General features: G+C 48.8%; 2 protein-coding genes across 3 annotated transcripts; both read right to left on the bottom strand.

Moving 5' to 3' along the window:
- Positions 1-6,420: 6,420 nt before the first annotated feature.
- On the bottom strand, positions 6,421-8,080 carry AURKAIP1 (aurora kinase A interacting protein 1). The gene is made up of 3 exons (XM_065737970.1): positions 7,982-8,080; positions 7,071-7,519; positions 6,421-6,611 (listed from the first exon to the last, which is right to left on the bottom strand). The coding sequence occupies exons 1-3, from the start codon at positions 8,025-8,027 to the stop codon at positions 6,504-6,506; spliced, it is 603 nt and encodes a 200-aa protein (XP_065594042.1). The 5' UTR covers positions 8,028-8,080; the 3' UTR covers positions 6,421-6,503.
- A 1,641-nt stretch (positions 8,081-9,721) lies between these two features.
- On the bottom strand, positions 9,722-19,141 carry LOC136049594 (C-signal-like). Of its 2 annotated transcripts, none has more exons than XM_065737969.1 (6): positions 18,884-19,141; positions 12,220-12,271; positions 11,733-11,920; positions 11,214-11,369; positions 10,553-10,663; positions 9,722-10,338 (listed from the first exon to the last, which is right to left on the bottom strand). In XM_065737969.1, the coding sequence occupies exons 1-6, from the start codon at positions 18,938-18,940 to the stop codon at positions 10,225-10,227; spliced, it is 678 nt and encodes a 225-aa protein (XP_065594041.1). In that variant the 5' UTR covers positions 18,941-19,141; the 3' UTR covers positions 9,722-10,224. The 2 variants fall into 2 exon arrangements, with proteins under 2 accessions (XP_065594041.1, XP_065594040.1); XM_065737968.1 differs by lacking the exon at positions 18,884-19,141 and adding an exon at positions 17,347-17,541.
- Positions 19,142-20,880: the final 1,739 nt, after the last annotated feature.

Here is a 20,880-nt window from a genome sequence, read left to right as displayed (position 1 = left end):
CAACAAAACACTGCCAAGCAAATGAGAAAGGGAGAAAAAAGCAAGCAGGGAAATGAGGAATAGAAACAGAACATGCCCTCATTCTGTGCTTGCAAAGGTCTTTTTGATGGTGGCACCACACTTGTGCTCGTTTGCTTACAAGGCAGGCTGGGTACACAGCACAGGCAGCTCCTCATAGGAAAAGTTTGCAGTCTAAACAGACAGGAGCAGCAGTGAGACACACAACACAAAAGGAAATGACTCACCCAAGCTTGCACAGCAGATCAGTGGCAGAATTAGGAATACAGCCCAGACCAGCTGCTTTAGTACCTCAATCCATAGACTGTGCTGCCTCTGTCCTCACAGAGAGCCTGGAAAAACCTGGCACCATGTGAGGGCTCACTGCACAGACGACTGACAAGGATGCAGACTGAAGGGCAGAGCTGGACAAAATCTTTCCTGTCTTTCAGCTCTGGAAAGCTTCAGTGATACACAGCTCTAAGACAAAATGCATTTGGGTGGGACTGCAATTTTTAACTTCAAAACAGACCGTGGCATCCCTCTTACCTCTCAGATTTTTGCAGCACTCTGATTTCCCAAGGAGAACTGCTCTCATTACTACCTGCTGCCTCTTTACACAGCACAACAGGGAACATAAATTTGTTGTGCATCTGTTCACAGCAGCAGTCAGCAATTGTGCACTGCTGGGAAGCAGGGGGATTTTTCAAAGCCCCTAACGCACTATCCCTCACATCTCAGTGCCCCTAAAACTTGGGAGATCTATGCAGAAAAACCACCTCCCCCAGAACTAATTTCTCGATATAGGTGCCGACCCATGACGTGGGACTGACTCACCCCCATGGGAGCTGTGGTTCTGTAGAGTCTTCACTTTTTCAAACCTGCCCTGAAACCACTAAGCCCCCTCTAGGGGACAGACACTTAGTGCTGGTCCAATTTGGCAGATAACACTGAGAATTAGGAGGAAATGACAGAGGGATCTAATCACTCCTTTGAACATTTATTCAGCCAGCGTGCTTGTCTTCAGAAAAGTGAGAGAAGGCAGCAGCTGAGATAAGCAACATTCCACCAAGTTGTTACTCATCCCTATAGACCAAGCTCCAGAACTTTCCATATTTCAGAAAACAGAGGCACCAGACAGGCAGACTGGGGACTCATTTTTCAGTTCAGTACCTTCACTTTGCCCACTTCTTCATTCCAGATCTCAAGGGACTTCACACGGAAGTCATTAACCCTACACAAGGAAGAAAGAGCTGAGGAAGAGATGGGAGAAGTAACTGGCCTGTGGGACATAGAACATTCAGAAATCCCATGTCACTGTCCATCCTGCTCAGTGACAGCAGGTTCTGACAAGGAACTACTAAGAAAAAACTAAAAGCAATCACTCAAAAGCAGCACTGACTCAGTGCTACAGGAGGCAACTGAACAGAGGACCTTTTCCAGAGCAGTTCCCCAGCAATCTCCTCCCTGGGCAACAGTAGGTCAGGTCCCTCTAACATGGGAAAAGCTTAAGCCACAAGTACACAGCACTTATTTCTGTGAAGAACCAAAAAGATCTGAAAGTATTCAGGGAAACAGCCACATTTAACTAGGAGTTGCCACTCCGTGCCCCCTTTCTGACCACCAGCACTGTGCCTCAACTGCATCTTTCAGTCCCTCTCTACGTGGGAACAGCATTCTGGCTTGGGAAGGAGAACTCCAGTCCCCACACTAATTGCAGCCCATCTGTTGCACCCGCCTAAAATAATTAAGCAGTGCAATTCCAGGCACAGCATCTTATTTTGAGATCAGAAATGACTGGGAAAGAGTGGAAAAATTAATAGGTTGGCTCTGAAAAGGGTGCTCAAAGGTTGCTTCCCAGAGAGTTGTATTATCTACCTCAGGTTCGCAGGCCATTTCATTTGAAATAAAAATACTTAGGTTGAAATGAGGTTCTCTCCATAATACAGTATAATTTAGACACACAAACATGGAGTTTGGCCAACTTGTAAGGATAGTCTATACGAACTGTGTATTTACTCCAGATCAATTCAAATGCCCAGAACTTTAACTCAAGAAAGCAGGGTGCTGCTTTAGAAACTAGCTGTCCTGAGAATGTTCCTGCATACAAACCTACCTGACTGAACCAGCATCTGAGTGTTGTACTACATCACCCAGAGTTCCCTTCCAAGCTGCACAGCAGATCCATGACACCGAACACAGTAATGTGTGCTCCTCCATCAGCACAAGGTAGAAATAAATGTTTCAGTTACTTAAACTTGCAGCCCTACACCAGGAGCAGCTGTCCCTACTCTGAAAACAAGACACGTGTTTTTATTTGCTCTCCCTTCTACTCCCCAGCCTCACTTTGTCATCAGAAATCAGAGATAGTGCTGCACCCAAGGCAGAGATAATGACATTGTTTTTTTCTGCTCGCTTCCTTTACACGGTCCCAGGTTTCTGCAGGAAGTTCTTGTGAAGGAAAGGGTTTCCTGTCTTCCCGGGAGCAAAAGCACTCTTCCTTTCCCCAAGGAACAGGTGATGTTATGAGAAGTAGGACACGTTTCTCTCTGCCCTACCTTCTGATGGGCCTACAGCACCATTTCTTACAGATGGCAGGATGCTGTTAACACATATTGCTCTTCCACATCGCAAAGACAGCACAATTAGGCACTGGCAGTCCTCTGGAGGATGCTCACTCAGACCTAAGAAAAACAACAGAAGAGACAGTACAGTAACTGAAACAATTAGAAAGGTCTAATTGTTTGACCTACCAGGTCCTGGTGACCAGTCATGACTTCGGGACGTGCCTGGTGATTCTGCTGCTGGGCTGCTCTGTGAAGAACTTGCCAGCTTCATCAGAGCTGAGAGCAGCAAACCCTTTGGTCACAAGAGGAAATAGCTCTGACTCAAAAGCACCCAGGGAAAAGTGCTGGTGAGTAACAGTGCCATTTACACACAGTCACATTGCTGACTTTAACAGTTCTAGCCACTTTTACCACTTTTTCTTTTGGCACGTTCTTCTTATCTTCATATTTAATCATTTCTTCAGCTAAAGAGCAGTGCTGGCAGCTGCTAAGAGGCTCCTAGAGCATCCAGTCCTCTCTACACCTAAACACACCAAAGGCATTGACACTCCTTCAGCACAACACCTTCCCAACCTGCAGCAAGCCCTGCATATTGAACAAGTGTAAAAACAACAATCAATTATTTTTGACCAGTATTTAATACTGCACATCTACTTTAAACAAGTTTTTAACCACATTTCCTAAGGAAACAAGGCACATGTAGATAATGATCCCAATTGTCAATTCAACCTCCTTCTTCCTACTACTTTGAACTGCCTGTTCTGGTTATATTTGAGAGCAGGGAAGAAATCTTAAAGTTCTAAGGTTCTTACAAGTGTGGGATTTAGAAACACATCACAAGGAAGATGTCTAGGCAAGTGGTGGAGTCAGACCCTTGAGGGGTCCAAGGAAGGACAGCTGTGGCACTGAGGAACATGGTTTAGTGGGAATGGTGGGGATGGGTTTACATTTGGACTTGGTTATCTTGGAGTCCTTTTCCAACCTTAATGATTCCATGACTCTATGCATTAGTGATCATGCAGTCATCACAGCTACAGAACTCAGTCTTCTTCCAAGGAACTTTAATAAAAGGAATATCAGATATTCTTAAATTCTATGACTCACAGAACTCTTTGCCTCAATTCTGTACAGGGAAAGGCAAGCAAGAATAGCTGCCTCCACGTTTAGGGCAGCACACTGCTTAAAACTAGCTCAGATGTCTGTAAGAGCTGCAGTTATTGAATTCTCTCTCTTTTCTGAACCATTTCAGCTCTGCAGAGTGCAAGGCTCCAGGTAAAGCACAGAGTGCTGTTATTTTTGGAGAGTAACTGACCAGACTCAGTCCCAGCAAACCCAAACCAGGATGTTTTCACAGTCTGAACAGAAATGCCAGCAGCAGAACAGCATGAATGATGCAAAGATGTGATTTCAGTTATCCACAGGTGCTGTTTGCAAGATCAGTAAGATCACTTCAGCCAGATTTTCAGCGAGTGTAGACGAGTGAGGTTTATTAACTTTGGAAGACAGGGACTGGGGTTCACATCCACTACAGCAGAGCTGGCTTTGTATTTTGAAAAGAAGGTCAGTTAAAGAGGCCAAAGTACATACACCAATTCACCCTGGGTAACGTTGTAACAGTGCCCCTTTAATGCCAGAGTTAGCTCACCAGAGCAAAGGTTGGTTGTTCCTGCTCAGGAATTATCAAGCAATCTCAGTCAGTTAGGTAACATTAGGAGCAAAGTCCAGTCACTCTCTGAAAGGTGTTTTGTACACCAGATACCCAGAAACATTAGGCTAACAGGTCCTCCTGCTCCTAAGGCCACTCCTGAGACTAATAATGGAATTAAAAACAAATAACAGTGCCTGCGATAGAGATACAAAAAGAACCTGAGCTTCCCAGTCATGGCATACCCCAAAATCCTAGTGTCCAGAAACAACTAAAAAACTTCAGGAATTCATCCAGATACAATTGAGCAACACACTTTTTTTTTTCCAGAGAATACTCCTCGAAATGCATCTAATTCCCACCCTAGTGAGAAACATCACTATTGAGGCCATGGAGACAACTAAAATCTCAAGTTTGCCAGCAATCGTTATTTGCTTGTACTACAAGGGGATGGTATTTCTGTCACACATTCACTGCAATCATCATGTTGCTGGGTCCTGACCTTTCCAAAAGGGAGAACACCCTCTGCTTGTATTTTTAATGTGACGCTTTGGCTTGGAGAAACCAATTTCAGAACCTTCAGCCCTTCTGAAATCAGCTGTTTTAGAGCCAACTCGTGTCAGCACAAACTGACTGCTGTGACAAAACTGTCAGACTGCGTTTTCTACTCTGCTAACTGAGTTTACTGTCTGTACTCAACTCCATGCAATCCAAGATTTAGGGGGTGTGAGCGTAATTGGTTTCATATTCCAGTTTTGAAGGATCTTTCCAGACAGAGAACTGTCAGGCAGTCTCAAACACAAAATCCTCATCCCTGCTGGATATCCCTGCTCTCTGCAACACAGAGCATGAACTCCTCGAGCAACCTCCTGCTTGCTTTCAGCCACTTCCTCTCAGAACAGCAGAATAACAAGGACATGGAGGAGCCTTAAAGCCCAACCTTTCCTGATTCAGGCTTTTTTTCTACTGCAGCTACAGCACACACGTATGTACACACTTGATAATTGTGCAGGTACACCAGTATGCATAAACAAAAGTTTGTCAGTAGTATACTAGGTACTAATGCTCCCCCTGTAGAAAAACAGTACTGCTTTCCTCTACCTGAGAGGAGTTGAAAGCTGTATCCTGTGGTAAAGAGAGTTCAAGCAACTTGATATAAACCTGGTGCACCTGATTAGTGCTGTGTAACACAGAGTCTTTGCAGTACCTGCCACACAAGGATGGTACAAATCTTGAGACATGCTTCAGCAAAAAGGAGCACAGCATTTTTATGATTAATACTGGTCATAACCTCCACAGATAAAGTCAGACAATTTTGTATATGGAGCTACTACATGATTTATCTACATTTGGTTGCTTAATTATGTCTAACAGATGTAAAAGTAATGACTGCACTTCACAGACTGTCATTTGGAGGACTGGACTACTGCTCAGACAGCATTTAATAGACAACTTCACTTAGTGGAGACCTGCAATTTACCACAGAAGTACCCTAATATAATCACTGCCATAGTACAGAAGTTAATTTGCAGTTATTACTATTTCAGTACTAAAATAAATAAAAGAAGGTAGCAGTGATGAATGAGAAGGGACATCTTATTCCAGTTGTGCTGACCCAGTCCTACTGGTCTCAATAAAAAACAACTGCAGCACATTTAAAGCACAAGGAAGGAATGCCTTTTTAGTTCTTTCATAAAAACTGCCTACAGTTAACATAGGGCTTGGATCTATTAAACGTGCTAGCCACCTGTTTCTACAGGACTCCAATATAGCTCTCAGCAAGTCGGGTAGATCTCCACCAAGAATAATCAGTTTTTAAATGAGTGACACGAGTGCACCCCTTCCTTACAATATTTACAGAAAGATCCAGCCAACTTAATGCATTAATTGCCACGAGTTTCAGAAGCTTTGAGTTGACTGCCATCTAGCGACATCACCAGCAGGAAGCCTCAGAAACACTTCCCACATGATGCTAGGAGTCACCCGTCCTTCCTTCCAGCACTGAAATTCAGCTGTACCTCGTAGCAACGAGTTCCACAGAACATCTGTAATTCCATTTCAATTCAGTCAAGCTTCCCACTGCCAGTCAATGGGAGCAAACACATTTTCAGCTTAGCTTTTCCGTACACTGTGGGATGAAGAGCCCACGGGAGCTCACTTTCCTTTCTCAGAAGCCAGTCCTGAAAGTGACTTTCAATTCTCATCACACACAGAAAAAGGTTAAGAGAAATTGGCATACTTAAATATTTTTTTTTAATTACAATTACACGTGAAAACTCATTACAAGTATTTTTTTATCGCTTGGAACTTTTCAGAAATATCTTGGGTGTCTGCCATCCTGAAGGAGGACCTTTCAAACCAGCTCTTTTCCAGATGCGCTCCAAATCTTTCTCAAATTTTGCCTAAAACAGAGGAAAAAGAGAGAGAATAGCAACACCTCAGAAGCAACACTCAATTACTGAGTCACAGCCCAAGTGCCCCAAGCAGGATCTATGTACAACACTGAGTATCAAAATACAGTTAGCCATAAAAAAGGCATTTAAAACGCACAAGTATCTTGGTAGCATCACCTTGTGCTTGCAAAACTGAAAAGACAAAGCAAATTTGTAAAACAATTAGGAGGGTTTCTCATGGCAGAGCATTCAAACAACTTCCCACCAGTGTGCAGAAACTGAAGAATGGTTACCACTCTTTAAAGAGGCATTAATGCAGGGTGAAAATTCACCAAGAATTATATGAACTGTATCACAGCAGACCTAGCAGACCACCGGAAGGCAGCACTGAACGAGAACATCCACGACCTGAAGGAAGGCCAACATCTGCATGCATCCAAAGGAAGAAAAGGGTAAGCTGAAGCTCACCTGACGCCTCTTCTTGCGCCCCTCCTTTATCCTCCTCCTCACGAACTTCCTTCGCTTCAGCAGCTTTTTGTACTTGTGTCGATTCATTTTCCGCCTGCGGATCTGCAACACGTTCTTACACTGCAGCGTGCTGCTGGGTGCTCCTTCCCCTTCCTCCACATCAGCTCCCTCAGCAGATGGAGGGCAGTCGTACCTCTGCAGAGGCCCACGGTCCTCTTCTTCCTGAGCATTACTGACCTCTGCTTTAGGAAGGGAGTACCTAACTGTCAGCCAGCTTTCTAAGGGGCTGATGGAAAGCTTTCTGGGGACCAGCATCTCTTCCAGTTCAGGTTCCAACGTGTGCCACTGCTGAGGCTGGGCTCCATTTTTATTAGGTGGCTGTGTGCAATAGTTCACAGATGTAGAATGATAGCAAAGAAAGGAAGACACCGACCTCGGCAAAAAGTGCCCTTTGAGAAGAAAAGAATTGCATTCAGGAGGTAGAACTTCCTAGAAAGGACTTCACAAAAGCTCTGCACAGCTCAAGCAGCACTTGATAAAGGAATATTTAAATAAATAAATGAAGCTGTTTACAAGCAATTAAATTCCCATCATAAAAGCAAAGAAGGATTGACTTTTTTTTAGCTTGACCCTAACGATTTCGCAACGACTCCATCTGCTAAAATTACATTACACAGTGTTTCACTGTGTGAGCTGTGCAACTCATCCAGAACAGCTGGGAACTGCTCTCTGCTGCTAAGAAACCTCCTCTTAAGCATTAACAGAAGCCAGATTACAGCTATGTGGTACTGAGAGCACAGCCACTGACATTAATGATGCACCACTGCCAAACCAACAGCCTCCCCACCCTGGGCACTGGAAAAGAGACTCCTGAGAGCCCCAGTTACCCCAGTAGACAGAAACTGGCTCACCTGCAACTTGCGAGGCCTTCAGCAGCCGGGAAGTCAGCTGGAACATTTTTCTTCCACTTCATTCAGCCTACCAGATCCGGGAACAACTGTTAAAAGCGAGAACGTTTACGCAATGAGGTAAGCGTGCTATTCTTACACTTAGGAAAAATAATAATAATAACACTCTGAAATGTAACCCCAAGCGCTTAGAGCGCCCTCGTTTTACCAGTTTCACTCTGCTGGATGTGGCAGGCCCACAAGCACTGCGGTAGCTGAGTTTCAGAGGTAATGAAGACAGCTTTCGCTATCTCAGACATTAAAAGCAGGCACCTCCCACCCAGCTCAGTACTGAGGCCAGACACCCGCAGTCCTCAGGCCCGACCTCAGCAGTGAGAAGTACCGTGAACACAGCCTCTCTCCAACCCCAACCAGCGCTCCCGAGGCGCAGCTCTCACCACACCCGACCTGAAGCCCTGCGCTCCCGCTGAGGCCTGCGGGCCGCCATCACTCACCATCCCCCGCCCGCTTCCGCCACTACTTCCGGTGCCCGCCAGCACAGCGCCCCCCGCCGACGGCCTCCGGAGCGACCGCAGCGAAAAGCGCGGCCCGGGGAAATGGCGGCCAAGGAGAGTTCGTAGTGCCTCGTTTTAATGCCTCGTTTGTAATGCCTCCGATCGAAGGCTGTCGCACACAGACCCCATTCTGCCCTCTGCCTCTCCTTCTCCCCTGCTCGAGCTCGGGATCCGAACCAAGCAGCAGCTTTTATCAACGAGCTGACCCCGAACACAGGGCAGCGTGCTCCAACAGCTGCAGCATGGAGCAAGTTTGCTGATGTTATGGGAGGGTTGGCTGACACGCCTGAAGGCTGTGCTGCCTTTCAGCGAGACCTGCACAGGCTGGAGAGCTGGGCAGTCAGAAACCAGATGAGGTTTAACAGAAGCAAGTGTATAGAGTCTTGTGCCTAGGGAGGAATAATTGCATGCACCAGTACAGGCTGGGGGATGAGCTGCTGGAGAGCTCTGTAGAGGGACCTGGGTGTCCTGGTGGACGACAGGTTGACCATGAGCAGTGTGCTCTCGTGGCCAAGAGGGCCATTGGCATTCTGGGATGCATTAAAAAGAGCGTGGCCAGCAGGTCGAGGGAGGTGATCCCTGTACTCTGCCCTGGTGAGGCCTCATCTGGAGTTCTATGTCCAGTTCTGGGCTCCCCAGTATAAAAAAGACAGAGATCTCTTGGAAAGCGTCCAGCGGAGAGCCACAGAGATGGTGAAGGGCCTGGAGGATCTCCCCTGTGAAGAAAGGCTGAGTGAACCGGGTCTGTTCAGCCTTGAGAAACCCTGAGATGCATCTGCACGTGGCTGCTGTCCAGGAACAGCCACGCCTGCTTCTCTGCTTCACCTCTTCTCTGGGTACGGGAGCTGCCATCTTGGCACAGCATGAAAGCACCCCATCAGCTGGCATGGCGGAGCCAGCAGAGCACTTCAAAGAGCGCCTCACTTTTATCCTTCCCTCAGCCAGAACACCGAGATCTTTTCAGCGGCTGCTTTGGGTATTTCAGTCCAGAACATGGGGCTGCCTCAGCTTCAGGTGCGCTCCCCACACGTCAAACCATTGCTGTCTCCTCACTGCATGAACATACAGCTCTGTGGTCAGACAACAGAAACCGACACGCAGAGAAATGAACTGAAGTAGCTCCTTAAACAGGCACTTTGTTTCAACAAGACTTTATTGAAGACACTTCAGAAGTTTATGTACAAAACCACATTCCCACTCCGATATCGGGATGTTAGTCAGCTGCTGGGAACAAAGCAAGTGCCCGGTGCTGTCAGCATGGGGACACTCAGAAGTACTAAATTCAGAGTTATTTGGGACTGGAGGACCTTTTCCCAAGATGTGTCTCCAGCACACCGACCATAGCAGGCTCCAAGAGCCCGTGCTGTCAGGGCAGGTCTGAGGGCAGGCTGCTGATTTGGTTTTGGAAGCAAAGAGGAACCAGCCCCAGATTTAACCTGTGGTTGTTAATCGATGTTAGGTGGTTCCAGGAGAGACCCATCACTAAGAGCACAGTAGCATTGTCAGGAAGTGTTAGAACAGAACAGGAGCAACACCAAGGAAGAGTAAACCTTTCTGAATATACCTGGAGAGGGGGTGGATATCAAACTGGCTATTCCTATGAGAATCTAAGAAATCCCTGGAGACTGAGACATTAGTTGATGCAAGTTGAATAGTGACTGGCATGCTGTTTCTGTGGTATACTATGCACATCTACCATGGTAGAGTTTCCCCTTGCCAGTCCAGGAAGGAACCATTTTCTTTTTCACCAAGACGGTCCAGAACAGAGAGAATTCCAGGGATGGCCTCTTGCACCTGCAAGGGAGCCTAGGGAGTAAATTGAGGTTGAGTTATTACTCAGCATAACCAACAGAATACAATCAACTGCATGTAAGGAGTTATTGGGATCAAATGGGATGTTTTTCACCTTGCACAGTGTGCCTGTGCAGTGCATGGAAATGCACACTGTAGAGCAGGTTGTTGGTCAGGGGTGGGAACAAGGGAGTCAACGCTTTCAGATTTTCAGAGAGCTGTCACTAACCATGTTTCCACCCATGTCTGTCTGAACCCAGCCTGGATGCAAAGAAATACAGAGAATTCCATCTGATTTCAAGTCTGCAGCGAGACATCTGGTGATCATGTTCAGTGCGGTCTAGAAGAGGGGAAAGCATATTAGTATGCTACTTTTTACAAACTTCCAGCAAGAACGTAAGCCAAGCTAACTGGCATCTCCCTTCCAAGATGCCTCCTGACAAATCAAGTGGCAATAGCAGTGTGATGGTAACTCATCCACTCTTTGTGGGGCCTTCATTCTCAGAAACATCCACAGGAGAAGCACTGTGAGAACTCTACCCTCATCGTTTCGTCTTTGGGCCATAAGTTTATGTTATGATGGAAGACTAAGTAACATTTGAAACTCCTAAGGGTTTGTGAAGAATAATCTTGACATAAGGACTCTGTTTTTCTGCAATAATCACAACACAAACATTCAGGTTTTTTTACTTCTGATCAGGGAAAACAAGCACGTTAACAGCTTCTGAGTAGGTGGCGTAGAAGAAACTGCATGTCTAATCCTGACAATTCATTCAAACTCAGTTTCTGGATGTGACAAAACTAATCCTGTGACTGTCTTAAGCTCAGAGCAGCCTTTAACTCACAGACTTGATCTCACCCAACAAACACAGCCCAGGAATCATCCAAACCTTTGCTATCCTGTAAGGGTAGACCTTGAGGAACATCTCATTTGCCTGGACGAGTTGCATGGAGGCAGCCAGAGAGGACATATTAATAATAGCAGCCCTATGGCAGCCCATTCCTGTGCTCAGCTGAGCTGCCTTCCTCAGAAGGGGTAGAAAAGCCTGTAAAAAACAAAAGAGTTGGGTTTTAATTTGGTCACGTTGCTCTCAGTCCACTTAAGGCAAGATGCACTCTCAAATTCTCCTTGAGGAATTGCAATACAACTCTTTGGCAATGGCTCTCAAGGCAAGCTGACCATGGGAAACATTTTTATAACAGCCAACTGTAAGAAGCAGTCTGCTCTCCTCCCAGCCCAAGCTGTCCAAGTGACCTCATACCAACTGGTTTAAATGAAGAGAAAGATGCTGGATAGAAAGCCATTGCCGCTCTCGGCGGGAAGCAGTTCCAAGGTGATAAATGCCCAGCTCTCTAGTGGCAGAGCCTCTGCAGTACCATCAGTGAAGCATGTTTCTCCCCCTTCTTACCTTAGTGACCATCAGCTGGGCAACTGTGTTGGTTTCATAAATGGTGAGCATTGTCTCTGCTGTGACATCTTCCAAGGAGGCGAGCACGTTGATGCCAGCGTTGTTAATGAGGCAGTTCAGACCTTTGTCTCCCACAATTTCTTCCACTTCTTTGACTACCTTCTTGATGCTGCTTTCGCAGACCACATCTGCACAGAGGAGCCAAGAGCAGCCACAATCAGCAGCGATGTGGTCCAAATGCTATCACTATTCAGCACCTGCTAAACCAGAGTTAGAACATAACTCTGAGCAGGGATGTTCAGCACACGAGGACGGAGACCACGCACAGAAGATTTACACAGATTATATTTCCCAGTTGTTATCTTAAGATGGAGTTATGGATCTTTCCAGCTGCTGGAGGTCATGCACAGCTGCTGAGCATGCAGGAGATTTAAGGTGCACTCACCTGACTCGGTTGAACATGCTCCTATTTAAGCCATTTACTCACCCAGCTGGAGGAGCTTGATATTGCTGTATTGTTTGCTAAGCTGCTGGAGCTCCTAGGAAGAAGAAATGATTTCTATTACCTTCTTTGTACGTATGTCCGTGGCCATTACGTGAAGCAGCTTGAGACCTGCTCCTCCAGAATTGCTGTTTACTTTTGTAACTGGACTTAAGGGCAGTGGCACTTCTTTGTTTTCCATCCAGCAGTTTCCTTGAGAGCAAGACTGACTGCTCCAAGAAACAGGGCTCTTCACCTGCTCAATCAAGACACCAGCACAATAAATTCTCAGTGTGTACGTACAGAGGGTGCATTTACAGTCTAACCAAAGGTCTTTGATCAGGTGGCTCCTGTTGATGGTCCCACAGTAGACATTGTGCTCAGGCTGCGTGCCAAGCCGGTAATTCCTCACTGCTGTTAAGCAGAGCAGAGTTCTCCTGAGGTTTGGCTGGTGCCAGACATCAGGTCAGAGCAACAGAAACTCTAAGAAAAGCCACTTGGCACTGCTGGTTGCAGGAAAAGTATCCTAGCAATTTTCCCATTGAAATCCCGTTTTCAAACACTCTCGTTAGCTTCAGTTCTCATAACTGAAAGCAGAGCACATGAGAAATTGGTTATGTACGCAGCAACTGTCCAGGAGAGCTGTGTTCTCTCTGTGATATATTTATAATTCATCCATCTGCCTACTAGTGCTCGGTAGTAAAATCACAGAGGAATGAGTAGGGTTCTTGTAGGAAATAAGCACTGTGGTGGTATTGCTCCTGGACAAGGCGTGTGCAAACTGGATTTTACGGGCCCAGCTGCAACACTTGGGTTTCTGTGCCATGCAGGAAGCGAGGCCAAATGTTAACAGATGGAGTGCATGCTCCCAGCCACAGTTAGCAGCCGAGCAGCCAAACATCCCAGCTCAAGCAAATCCACCTCTTCAAGAGCCCGTCTGGAGCAGGAGTGGGGAGGGCCACATTTGTGAGAGTACTCCTTTGCCACTCGGAGATGCTCAAGGACTCCGTGTCCTCTCTTCAGGTTATAACACAGCTTTATATCAGGTTATACCACAGCTTTTATCTCGGTTGATGCTCTGCTGGATTCTCTCCAGGTCTGTTTAGTAAACATGCTCTCCCACCGCAGCCAATCTGCAGCTGCTGTCGGGCTTTGAAGGAGAGGAAGGGGAAGAAGCCAGAAGCACCAAACCAGCAGACATTCCTTCCCCCGGACAGGAATAGTTCTGCCGTGTCAAGGTCTGCAATAATTATGTGGCTTTGGACTGTCTGCTGGACTCGAGTTTGACAGCATCAATTGTGATAAGCTGCAGCAGTGCTCCAGCTTGCATGATGCTTTCATTTATTTATAGGCAGATAGATTTGCTGTCAGACCAAAAGAAACTACAACTGTGAGGCAACAGATAAAATTCCTTTGCTGAAAGGCCAGAGGAGATGTTTTGTGCAGTGGGAACCAGTGAGAGCATTCTGAAGTGAGCAAGCAATAGCTCCAATTCAGAACTCCAAAGGCTGTAGCACCACGCATCCCCTAGAGCACAAACACTGCAATCACTGCTCATAAACCAGAGTTAAAATTCAATAGTTCTCCCATTTAGTTAATTACTTTAATAGTGACTCCCACTTGAGTGGTTTAAGTTTCAGGAAAGCAGCTTCCAGGCGTAACACTAACTTGGACAGCTTTGGTCTGCAAGAGGTACACAGCACTGCTGCACAGGAGCAGAAAACCCAGTGTGGAAAGCCAAAAATCACAGGAAAACCCAGCTCTTCCTGCTGTGCCTAGAGGGAAGGGCAGAGGGGAGAGCCAGGACGAGTTTGTGGCAGCCCCAACAGATGCAGCCACTTATATTTAGTTACGGGGCAGCGAAAGCTGATTTCAAACAAACAAGTTCACAAAACACTCAAGCAAAGCACTCAGCACCAGCCCAGCCTGCTCAGAGTAGCAGCTCGAGGAGCTTTTGGTACCCGAACAGTTACCCATGACAATCAGCTCTCAGGGATTCCAAGAAAAACTTGAACCGTGATTAACAGCTGTTGTTTCCTGCTTGCTGATTTTAATTACGATTAACAAAGAGTCAGCCTGCTCCAATTGAAACAGGATCCTCTGGCGCTGAGACGCCAGATATAGATCCATCAGTGCACGGATTGTTAGGCTCCAATCGGGCTGTTATGTTGCCCCTGTCATTTAGCAGGATTTACTTTGCCTTCTTTATGAAGGCATTATTCACTCCGGTTACAAGTCTTGGAAGGAGCCGAGCCGTGCTGGACCACGTGGAAGCCATCGAGCAGCCTAAGGCAGCTGGGTCAAAGGGGACTCTGTGCCCCTTCCCACTGCCCCACTGGCACTCCAGCCAAAGCCAAAGCCCACGAGATTTGCCCACGTATGGCTGGGGTGGGCTATCCGGTGTCGCAGCATGCAGCCAACTTGCTGTCAGATTAGGGAAGAATTCACACCAAGCTGCTGCTGACTGCCCCAGATCCACAGTAGGAAGTACAAACCGCTGCCGTGAGCCAAATTTAGAAAGACTTTGAGAACACCCTTCTCCTGATATAGCAGATCTGGCGCTGGAGGACTGCTCCAGAGATTGCTCAGCTGGTTTTGTCCATCTGGAGTGCAAAGATGGGACACGGGGGTTATTTTGGAAGAGATTTGGAGCTGCCTCCGCTCTCAGTGCTGGAGCAGCCCAAGGAAAGGCAGATCAGAAGCAAAGCTGGGCTGGAGGAGCCCAGCACGGGACTTTTCAGGGAGGGGCAGCGGTTATCTCGATGCGCCTGCAGGCCTGCTGCATGCTATCTTCTGATCTTAGCCCATTTGTTAGGCAAATGCTCCGCGGAGGCCACCTAGGAGGTATGCAGCACAAGAGCTGAAGTTATTACAGCTGCCAGCAGCCTCGCATGCAAAAGCTTGCAGCTGTTCAGCCTCATCCCGGGGTGAGAGGGCTACAGGAGATGCTGCTCCCTGCAGCAGGCGGGCTCCCGTCCGGCACCTCATCCAAAGTCGGGTCCCCGGGGCACCGCGTGGAGGATGTGCACAGCACACGCTCTGCTCAGAGCTTCTCTGGCTCACTCCCAGCCAGCAGGGATTGGCTGCTGGGTGTCGTCCTTGAGACGAGCGCTGGACGAGCCGGTAATTAAGCGTGTTTAATCGCTTTTCCTCTAAGAACCCAATTATTTGCCAAAGGTTGTTTTCCATCTCTGCTTTTAGCATTTCGAGAGCCGGCCGCAGAGCGAAGGCAAAGCTTCGTCTGGGATAGAGAAAGGATAAAAACCACCTTCCTTCATTAACCTGCTCAAACAACATCTCCCCGTTGGCTGTGAGCTCGGAGCCGGGCACATCACTGTGCAGCTCGGGCACATCGCTGCTTGCCCGCACTCAGGGCACAGTGGTCAGAGGCTTCGTGCCAGCATTAGCATTGCAGATGAGACAGATAGCAGGAGGGGAGACTACAATACCTTCAGAAAAGATTTCCCTTCCTTGTGGAGCTTCCAAACCCATCTGTTAGAAATATGCTTTCAGCCGGCTGCGGAGCTCTCCACTGATGTGCTGCCAAAGCACAGCACATGGCCTAGAGGTCCTGACAGAGAACAAAAACCCACCCTGAGCCCCCAAGGACAACTCTCGCTCCGACAAAAACCAAAACAAACCAAATCCGAGCTGAGGATGCACCCGTGTGGCCTGCTCCATCCCCACTCGGGGTTACAGGAACACGGCCCTGCTCCAGCTTCCTGCCTCCAGCAGCCACAGCTGCCAGAAACTTTCCAGGTTTCTCCTGCTGCAAGCAAGCAGCACAGCCCAGCCTTTCCCAGGCACCGTGCTACGTGAGGGCTGCTCTGTCCTTTGTCTGCCAGGCTTTTTGCTCCAGGTCTGTGTCATCCTTCCTAGGGAGCTCTTCCTACTGAAGGAACTGTGTCACTTTTCCATTCACAGTGGGAAATCACTGCTGGATGTGAGGGCCAGCAGGCAGATCTTCCCTCAGCAAAAGCAGCACCTGCACAGGGAGGTTTCTGCCACTCGAGGTCCCCACACTGGTGTGGGATCACCAGTAGGAAATCCACCTGGGACCTAAAGGAGGTCACAGCAAGCAGCGTGACCGCAAGGACAGGTTGGGAGCTCTAAGTAGATCCATTCAGAAATACACCCTCAGCGTGTGTCTGTGCTGCACAGCTTGCTCTGACACTGAGGAACAAAAGGAAAACGTCTTCCCTCGGTTTCCCAAGCAGCTGTAGAGCAGCACTGTGCTGCTGTGGAGCAGAGCAGCCGTTCCTGCCCTGTGCTGCCATAGCGGAACGACACGAGCCCCTGCCCCAGCTTTTGTAGCTCCAGCGTGGCAAAAAGCAGCAAAAGTTGCTCTGTGTTGTTGGATATCAGAGCAGTGGGATCACAGTTGGCACTGCAAGGAATTCAACTCACAGTGAGGCAGCAGCCAACCCAGCTCTGCTTCGCTCTGCGTGCCGGGGAATCCCACCTCTCTGGGCAGCCCTGGCTCAGCGTGGGAGAGCGAAGCAGCAGAGCTCTCCCGGTGCTGAGGGCAGAGTCCGGTGCACAGAGATGACCCAGAGCCGAGGAGAGCTCGGATTCTCACAGCTCTGCAGCAACGGAGCTTTTCCGGGAAGGGCAGAGGATGCTTTGCGTGCGGAGGTGCCCTGGCAGCGCTCTGCTCTGCGCACAGATTGCCAAGATCGGGCTGGAGCTGATAACCTGCTCGTCCCCAGAGGTTGGGCTGTCTGGCGTTCGCATACAACAGCCCGAGGACAGAGGAGGGGTGCAGACACGCTGCTGCAGTGCCGAATGAATCCTCCAGCGACGCACAGCAGCAGCGGGCAGAAGGCACCGGTCCCTGCCCAGCCTATTTGAGTTGCTTTTGGACCTATTACGAGTCCAGCAAGGAAATGGGAAAGCCAGAGCGCAGACACACAGTGCGGGAGAGACAGGGCAGCTGTAAGGCACGTCCCTGGGAAGGCTCCCGGGGTTACCCTGCTCGCACCCATCTCCTGATGTGCCCACCGCCGGCTCCTCCCGTCCCACCCCGCAGCGGGGCCCGACATCCCAACGACCTCGGAGCCTCCCGCAGCTCCATCCCGCATCCCGCCCCGTGCGCCGGCGGGGACCCCCAGGACTCAGCCCGTCCCTCTTTACCTGCGCCTTATCGGGATAACGGCACGTGGCGAAAACGATCTCCGGGGCCGGATCGGCGGCGGCGAGCCCCCGCACCAAGCCCAGCCCGATGCCGCGGCTGCAGCCGGTGATGAGCACGGAGCGGCAGCGCGGCTGGGCCATGCTGCTCGGCTCGGCTCGCTCTGCTCCCACCGCTGCCCCACGCGGTTCTTAACCTGCGCAGAGCGGAGCCGGCACCGAGCCCCGGGCACGCCCCCCCAGCCCCGCCCGGCCCGGCCCAGCGGGCGGCCCCGGGGAGCTGCGATGGGTCCCCATCGCTCCCCGCCCCGGGATGGATGATCTCCTCCGCTGCCCCTGCGAGGAGGAGAGGGCACAAGAGCGCTTCTAACCGGCAGCAGCTCAACCCCCAGCTCCGGCTTGCTGCCGTCGGTGCCTTTACAGCCCAGCGCGAGCTGACTGCTGGCTGTGCACTACGTGAAAGCACCGCAGACAAACTGTGTTATAAGCCACGGTGCTCAGGCGATGCTTCCCCCAGTTGCCTCCTGCTGAGCCGCACACGTTTATCCCCGTGCACTCAGCTGTGTACAAAGGCTTTCAGCTGCATCTGTTAATACTACACTGCTCTATTTTCTCCATCAAAGGAAGAGCATCCTTTTAAATCATCAAGTTCGTTCTGATATGTGCCAGGAACATCTCATCTCCCTCTATACTTGGAAAAACTGAAGAACAAAGATTTAGGGACCGTTCAGCTTCCCTGCAAGAACCCAAAAACCCCATGAGTCAGCCTCATTTCCTCGAATGAATGAGAAGAAGATGCTGTTGCTGCAAGCAACTTAGAGGAGCTCAAGGGCAAAATATTCACGTCAGCATCAGTCACAGCTTTCCACACTAAGACGAAAGCCCTGAGCAAGCTTTGTTTGCAATTACCATCTTTTTGCATCTTAATTACCACCTTTTTGCATCTTCATCACCACCTTTCAGTCTAAGGGCCGAGTGATACAAAACCACCCCAAGTATCTTGGAGTGCTCCTGCAGAAAGCTGTAACTGATGTGGAGTTGGGGGTACGTGTAAGGAAATGGAGGCCAAGGTTTAGAGGACACGCAGCGTTTGAACACTGGAAAAGTTTTAAATACAAAGTATGTCGTGTTTAATTGTTCCTGTGCCTCTTTATGGCACCATAAACACGCACGGCACTTGGCAAACAAACCACAAGGGCAATATCCATCAGAAACTGCTCCTTTCCCTGATAAGTCTGAGAATGCCCAACGAAAGCAGCAAGCAGAGCGGGCTGCTCCGCTGCCGGGGAGCAGAGGACGTGCCTTAAGGTCACCGAGTCACAGATCGGGGGACAACAGCCCCGTGCTGCACTGCTGGGCTCACCCCAGGAGGGGTGCAGCCTCCTTGGCAGCTGCTTCCCCGAGGAGGAGGCAGATTTGGAAGGCCAGACTTCATCGCCGTTACCTGCAGTCCTAATGGGGCAGAGTTTTGTTGTGCCATCGAGCTCAATCTGAGAGGCATAGACCAAATGCAGATTTGCTTTGCTTAGCAATTTCTCACCCACGTTTGAGGACAATAGAAACAAGGGTTGCCCGGCAACTCATGGCAGAGTTGCATCACAGAACAATGGGAAGAACTTCTGTTTTCTGGTGAAGCAATACTCTTAGGTAATTGCTACTTGCAGTTTCTACATCTGAGTGAGCTCCATTCATACAGTTCCTGTTGGTCACTGCAGGGTACACACTTGCAGGTCTCTGGCACCTTTTCCAGCTGAGTTATCAGGATAACTGCAGTGTTTGCAGAAGTGTAAATCATTATTAGAGCAATAATCTGTAGATCTGTAGACAAATAAGAAAAAAAGTAAAGTTTAAAACAGACACTCCCCTCTATCTGAATGACTTTTAATCTCTAACCCGCTGCCTTCAGGTCAGCACAGTTCACTTGGAGCAGCTTCCAGGAACACGAAGGGCAGCTGCCCTGCTCAGAGAGCTGCACAGAATCACAGCCAGGAGCCAATGGAGGATCTGACATCATTAATGTATGAGGAAGAGGACCAGAGCTCCTGTTCATGAAATCCAGCTGTGTCAGCTCTGTGTTAAGTCACAGGGGCGCCCAGGTTCTGTCCCACTGGCTTTTGGAGATTAGCAAACGATATCTTGGTATCGACTGCAGGGGCCTAACCTGAGATTGGATTTAATTAGAACACTTGTTAAGCTGAGACCACTGCAAGGAGCACAAATCACAGCTCTGGAGGCAACGTGTGAGGATCTGAGCAGGTTATTAATCCATGAAGTGTGACAGATGCATCAGCTGTCAGCACAGGGAGGGCAGCAGAACTACTGGCACTGGCATGCGAGTTTCCCTAGAGCTATTAAACACACGTGGTGAAGTCTTTCATCGTGGACTGGGAGCAAAATAAAGCAGTGTTACCCTCACAGCTCAGCCACGTTTCCAGGTGGTGACAACAGGCACACCTCAGATTCATGGCCGTGCACCTACTGCTGCCTGACCCAGCCCTCCCATTTCAGCAGCTCTGTTTTACACTTCCTCTAGCTACTCTAAGCATCTTCTCACAACCCTCCCTCACTGCCAAGACATTCTGTGTAGCTATCTGTTTCAGGCTTTCTGCTGGTGAAGACAGGTTGTTCTCTCCTGGAACAGGATGTCCTTTAGTGCTGTGATACGATCCCTTTTGTTTCAGAACCAACCACTCCAACGTACAAACACACACACACACACACAATTTCTCTTTTTTTCCTCTCCAGATTTCACCACGTTAAAGGGATATTTATTTAGCACTGAACACGAGCGCAGCTCCTAAGACACAGCTGCTGATTTTGATGCAGGATGACACAGTGCTCACACAGAAAGAAGTACACAGCCCGGATCTTACCTTTCTCCTGGTGCTGATAGCTGGCAGAGCTGACTCAGCTCAGGTAATCCCTCCAAGAGTTCCTTGGGAGGAAGCTGCAGCTGTGAACCTGCTTCCCCTCCCTGCTGCCCACCTCGGGATGTGGACCAAGCAGCATTCTGGGAAGCACCCAGAGCAGAGAGAAGTGAAGGAGCAGGGAAACACTTGCTCCATGTAACAAGCAGGTAGTTAAGGGTTAAAAACACTTCAAATAGGAACTTCTTGAACAAAAGAATAATTACTTGTTTGTTTCTATTAGAAACGTTTAGGATGGATGGAAGTTGCTTTTCGTATTGCATTATGCCTTAGCTACACTAATGCTTTGACTTCTACTCAGTGAATTATTCAGCAAGCCAGGTAGGAAAACATTCATTCCCATATGTGTGCAAAGGCCAAGACAAAGCAGATCGTTTGCTGATGCAGGCACAGATTAAACAAGGGGCAACTCCAGCTAGAACCAGCCAGCACAGCTTCACTCGGAGCCCTCCCCTGCTCTGCCTTTATTACATCCCACTCCCCCTGGAGCTGCCTGTCTCACTCAGCTGAAGCGTAACCAGGAGCAATGGGAAGAGCTACAGGATGGCTGCACCACCGCCAGGCGACCAGGGAGCAATTAACCTCCCCCACAATCAGAAATAGGGGTGGT

This window comes from Cyrtonyx montezumae, unplaced genomic scaffold, assembly GCF_038088225.1.
Source record: "Cyrtonyx montezumae isolate F1298 unplaced genomic scaffold, pur_monq_1.0 scaffold_21, whole genome shotgun sequence".
In the NCBI taxonomy this organism is placed as follows: domain Eukaryota; kingdom Metazoa; phylum Chordata; class Aves; order Galliformes; family Odontophoridae; genus Cyrtonyx; species Cyrtonyx montezumae.
This window is presented reverse-complemented; position numbering and strand designations above follow the sequence as displayed.